Here is a 6,181-nt window from a genome sequence, read left to right on the forward strand (position 1 = left end):
TTACAGCCTTGTCTTACTCACCTATCACTTCTTATCATTCGAGATAGAGATTTGAAATCTGTCTCCTTAAGCTTCTTTTCTGGATGATGATGACTCTTGGCATGTCTTTGCCTGAGTTAATCTATCTGTCCAGTCTCATGTAAGATCTCAGAAGTCGAGAGATAATTTCGTATTGGAACAGAAACATACTGTTCACCCATTCGTCTAAGATCTTGTTGAGTTACGACATGACTAAAGTAAGTTGTGGTTTTTTTATGGAACAGAAACATCTGTCTACTCTTTTGATATCTCCTTTAATCACTCTATAGGAATCACAAAGTAGCAAGAAACAGCCGCTTGCCATCTAATCTGTATAGACGACAGTATTTTGATGCAAGCACAGATGGTTTAGTTTGTCCTCTGTTATATGATGAGGTTTACAATTCTTTGGTTTGGTGAGGATAACCCAAAAGTTGTATTATCTCAGTTTCATCAGAGGGCTCCCTCGGCATGAGAAACGGAGAAGAAATGTTATTAAGTTACATACTTGATTGATCTAAAGAGTAGAAGTCTGAATTGATCGAACATTTTTCTACTAGTAGAAATGAAAGCAAACAATACACCAGTAGTACTTACTACTAGTTGATAACTGAAGAACAGTTAGTGATAAATCAATGGACCAACTTTTTTTCTTTTAAGTAACAATAATGAAAGCAAACAATGCACCAGTAGCACCAGTAGAACAGTTAGTGATAAATCAATGGACCAACTATTATTGTTACTTAAAAGAAAAAAAGATTATCCACATGATCCAAGAATGCTCCAACATGAAGGTGAATCTCTTTATTATATTTGGTTTGTGGTGGTGCTAGGATACGCTTTGAACTGTTCAAGGTTGTGAAAACCAAATCACCAACCATAACCTGATCATCTCGTTGAGAGAAGTTAGTTAATTTAAAATGGTTTGAATTTCGCTTTACACAATAAATAGGATTTTCCTTTAGACATTTTTTTAATCTTCAGAAATATGGGAAATTATATCAAATTTAAATAAATTAGTGGTAAAAAATAATCCTTTTATTATTTTATATGAGGTATTATTTTATAGCAAAATCATAATATTTTCGCATATCGACCTCTCACGTTAAAAGTTAAAGTGATTAATATAATTTATACTTTTAATCAATAGTTAGATTTATTGTTATATAATTAACCATTAAAATAAATTAATTGTAATAAAATACTCAAAATAAGGAAAAACGTTTTTGAGAAAAAAACAAGTTCATGTACATTGTATTATTATCTTAAATAATTTTTTTAATAGATAAATTTCTGAACATATATTTATCGACTAAAAATATAAATTCTGAGTTAAAAAAAATCATTAAATAGTCTGGATAATTATAAGTTTATATTAGCTATGTTTTGATAAACATAACTGAAAATATATATTTTTAACACTGATTAATTATTTAATTATGTTGTTACAAACTATGAGAATTGTTACATAGACGATACTACAACCGATAATTTTTTCTATTTTATGAGGATTTTCGTTTGACTGCATCATTCATTCCTCACAGTATGCCTTACGTCATCCCGAAAATCTCTTATAATTGAAGATCTTGATAATTAATGTTATCTATGTTTTGATAAACATAATTGAAGATCTTGATAATTAATGAATTTTTTTAAAAAAATACCACCAAAATTGTATATAAAGAGATTTCTACAATATTTACATAACATTATTGTTTCTAATTTTTACAAAATATATATATATGTGTGTGTTTTAGTGAAAGACCGCTTAAATATTTGATGTTAAATTGTTACTGATTTTGTAAGTGTATGACAATTAATTATTTTATTGATTTTTACATTAATAATATATTTATTAATAAATATTAGTAAGATAATTATGTACACAAGATGGTCAAAACATCTACAATAGAACCTCTATAAACCTCTATAAATTAATACTCTCTATAAATTATTAAATTTTATCGGTTCCAAATTGGGTTGGTTTAAAATTTGACACAAATCGATAAAATAATAATATAATATTTTTTTTTAGAAAATTCTATGTATACATATTTTATGGTCCCATTAAAATTATAAATTAAAAATCTAAATAAGGAATTTTTGTAAATTAATATCTCTATAAATTAATAAAATTTCAAAATTCTAACATTATTAATTTATAGAGGTTATACTGTAGTTTTTTATATTTCCTCAGGAATTCTGTAAATAAGTTTTTTGGTGATCTATACTATTATTTATGAAGTGATTTAGCTTATTTGTCATGATTTCCATGATTTTAGGTAATTTTGTTTATTTGTCAAGTTTTAATTAGGTTTAAACTAAGTCATTACATTATTAATAATTTTAGTTGAGTCCATAATTTATTAATTTAAATAATATAACTATAAAATATGTAATTAGATATATAATTATTTTGCTTATTTGTCATGTTTTCCATGATTTTAGTCAGTTTTGCTTATTTGTCATGCTTTTATTATGTTTTATCTAAGTCATTGATTTCTTAATAATTTTTAGTTGAATCACTAATTTATTAATTAAAAAAATATCTGTAATGAATTTTATATATTAAAAACGAATTTTGATTTAATAATATTCAAATCTATATGTTATATTAAAATTCTTGTTTTTTATTTTTCATATTTATTAGATTTTAAGCTTTTATATAGATCACTGATTTATTATTAGTTTTTAACAGAGTTTTTATTAATTTTCACAAAACCCTTAATGAATTTTATATATAATAAAACACGAATTTTATTTTAATAATATTAAATTTATATGTTATATTAAATAATTAATTATAAACTCAATAATAAAATCGTGAAAATATATTTAAAAGTTAAGAGAATTCTTATATATATTGTGTTGCTATCTGAAACAATATTTTTATTATAATGTTAAAAATTTAAGATTTAAAACAATTTATAATTAAATATTAGTCAAACAAAAATATTTATATAAAGATATGTTCTAAACTATTTCTAATATATAAGTGTTTTAAAACTCTTAACACAATAATAAGTACATAGTATGAACATTTTTTTGACATATATAAATAATTTCATGTTTGATTTAACTATTTAAAATCATAAATAATAACTTAACATGTGACGGAGTTCAAAACAAACTTTTTTTGCTTTTACTTTAGCTTTAATTGGTGACCACTAGAAAAATGAAAAATGAACAAAATAAAAAAAATAAAATTTATTTTGACGAATTGAAACAATAAAAAAAAAATGAAGTTTTGTACAATTTGTTCCTTATTAACATTGCATAGAAAATGTTTTTCTTATAAATTTATTCCTCCATGAGAAATTTAGAAGAAACAGTGGAATCTACCTTTCAATAATTTGACTAAAATTTCAACATATCTGATATAAATTTTGAAGAACAAAGAATCCACCATAATTTTTTTCCTTCAACATGTTCACCAACTAGAGTTTTATTATGTCAATTTTTGGATTAATAAGATATAAAATAATAACTATTCGTAAGATGATTATGCCCACATTTGCGGGTAAAACACCTAGTAAAATAAATAAATAATATGTAAATAAATAATTAAAATGAAATACTAGTATGTCAAAAGAAATCGATTTATCCTTTTAACCAATCAATCGAGAAGAAAGGTAGGGTTCGTTATCAGCGATGAGTCCAGCAGCGATTGCGAGTACCGGGGATTTCAGTTGGGAGGAAGATTTGTCAGAGGATCTTCGACTGTTTGATGAAGAGTGGGAAAAGAGCGGGGTTAGGGGCAGACGATGATCTCTCCATTTCTCTCAGTTTTGATTGTGTTGTTGTTGTTTATCTCGTTGCTCTCATCGTTTGTGATTTTTTCTAGGGTTTCGATATCGACTTCTCGAAACTCCGACACAAATTCGAAACCGGAGCTGTGGATCTCGACGACGACGACCTGGTTCTTGATCCTGATGATACCAACGTAGGTCTGCTCAACAGGTTGTCTAACTTGGCTATCTCCTACTACAATGACAAAACGGTTAGTTATATATTAATCAAAATAAAAATATGACTTTTAGCCCTCGTTTGTTGTTGATTGACGAATCTCTTTCTCTTTTTTTGATTGCTTGTGGTAGGATACAAGGCTGGAGTTAGTCAAGGTGTTGAAAGCAAATTATCACCCATCTGCTGGAGTCACATACTACATCACATTCGAAGCCAGTGATTGTAATCAGAAGACTAAACAATATCAGGCAGTTGTTCGCTACTTGCCTAGAGATACTGAAGTTATCTCTTGCTGCCCTAAACCTTCTTGAATTTCAGACAATGGTATTATTATTAAGCCTTGATTTATTCTCTCTTGCAATATTTTAACTTATAATTTTAGCAAAAAAATAAAATAAAATTTGAACTTATAAGTTCAGCTAGCTTCCTTTGGATACTGTTTACTAATGCTTAAGATGGTTCCGTTACCGTTACTAATACTGCTGACTCGAGGGCTAAGTGGTAGATCATTACCGGACTGTAGCGAACACTGTCCTTTTTAACTGGTTTGTGTAGCATAAAAGTGCAAATTCTGATTATTGCGGCCTTGACTGGTAAAAAGAGAAGAATTTTACAGAGTTTGAATGTCAAGAACCCTCTAATTATATTGGGAGATTTTACATGAGTTAAGATAAGAGTAAAGAAGGATTTTACAATATTACAGCCTTGTCTCAGTTAGCTATCACTTGTCTTTCGAGTCACTTCTTGTCTTTCGAGATAGACATTTGAATCCGTCTCCATAAGCTTCTTTTTCTAGATTCTTGATCAATAACACAACATGAATACCATAAGCAAAGAAGATGAGTATTCATCCACAGTTCTTGCAACATTACCTCAATGTCCTCAACGCAATTACATATTGGTGAGCTTTCATCAAAAGCAGACTCATTTTCATATCAATGCTCCTTTTCGACTCTTCCTTCATTGGCAGTAGAATGAAAGTACAACACAATCCGCTGTAAATGCATAGGGACTGAGATACCGCCTACCGGCATATTTAGGAATCTTGACGCAAGAGAACTGTAGCTGTTTAAATCCTGTTCTCTCTGATGCTTTTCACCAACACGAAAGTGGTTCATATTTGTTCCAACATTATTCTTTACTATAAACAAGTAGAAATGAAAGCAAAGCATACCAATAACACTAGTACACTACTACTCGAGAGACTGGACGAACGAACAACCAACCAACCAGTTAGTGATAATATCATTTGACCAACTATTATTGTTCCTTAAATAAGAAAAAGATTATATACACAATCCTAAAACGATCCAACTTGTGTTAGGTTAGTTTTGTACTCCATTCGTTTCAAATGATATGATGTTTTAGAAGGTTTATGTTGTTTCAAAACATAAGATATTTTGAGGTTCTAAGATTAACTTTAATTTTTTTGGAAACTGTTCGACCAATTAAATTTTACGGTCATTTTTATAAAATGGTTGAATGATTTTTAAATTATAACTTTAAATTATTTTCTTAAAAAATGTAAGTATCTTAATCTTTGTGCATTAAACCAAAACATCATATATTATGAAACATATGAAATACGTAAAAGACAAACTTGCAAATAAGCCGGGCCTGTGGGTAGGCACAAGAAACATTTGAATGGAACCTCATACCGTGGGGATCCCACATTTAAAAAATGACTATATATATGAAGATTGATATTGACAAAAAAATGTTTTTTTTTGTTATACTTTTATATAAACAGATTTTTAGGTTAATTAGTTTTTTTGTAATATATGATTTATTGTGTCCACTATTAATAGAAATATGTTTGAAATCGTTTATATAATTATTTCTATCATATCATATGTATTTATATGTATATTCTAATTTTTTATAATGTAATATATGATATTTAATTGTTTCTATAAACAAATTATGTTAATCCCTTATATATTAAAGGAGAAGCATTGTAATAAATGCATTCATACTATAATAGACACGTGGTAACCTCACAATGATTTGATAATAAATATGCCAATGCATTCACACTATATTCATAAATGTATTCACACTATATACTTTGTATTTTTTTTAATATAAAACTCATATGCATGGTTTCAATAAAACTTTGGACTTTTCGGTTCGAATCAAAACAAATAACGAATCAAAAGCTAAACTATATATATATATATTATTTTTATTGTTTACC

The 6,181-nt window shown here is 27.5% G+C and overlaps 1 protein-coding gene across 1 annotated transcript; it reads left to right on the forward strand.

Annotated features, from left to right (window-relative positions):
* The first annotated feature begins 3,588 nt into the window (after positions 1–3,588).
* Positions 3,589–4,406, forward strand: BNAA07G37080D. Its single transcript, XM_013854756.3, has 3 exons — positions 3,589–3,768; positions 3,863–4,018; positions 4,116–4,406. The coding sequence occupies exons 1-3, from the start codon at positions 3,670–3,672 to the stop codon at positions 4,293–4,295; spliced, it is 435 nt and encodes a 144-aa protein (XP_013710210.2). The 5' UTR covers positions 3,589–3,669; the 3' UTR covers positions 4,296–4,406.
* The last annotated feature ends 1,775 nt before the right edge of the window (positions 4,407–6,181 follow it).

The sequence above is a fragment of the Brassica napus genome, chromosome A7 (genome assembly GCF_020379485.1).
Source record: "Brassica napus cultivar Da-Ae chromosome A7, Da-Ae, whole genome shotgun sequence".
Classification (NCBI taxonomy): Eukaryota; Viridiplantae; Streptophyta; class Magnoliopsida; order Brassicales; family Brassicaceae; genus Brassica; species Brassica napus.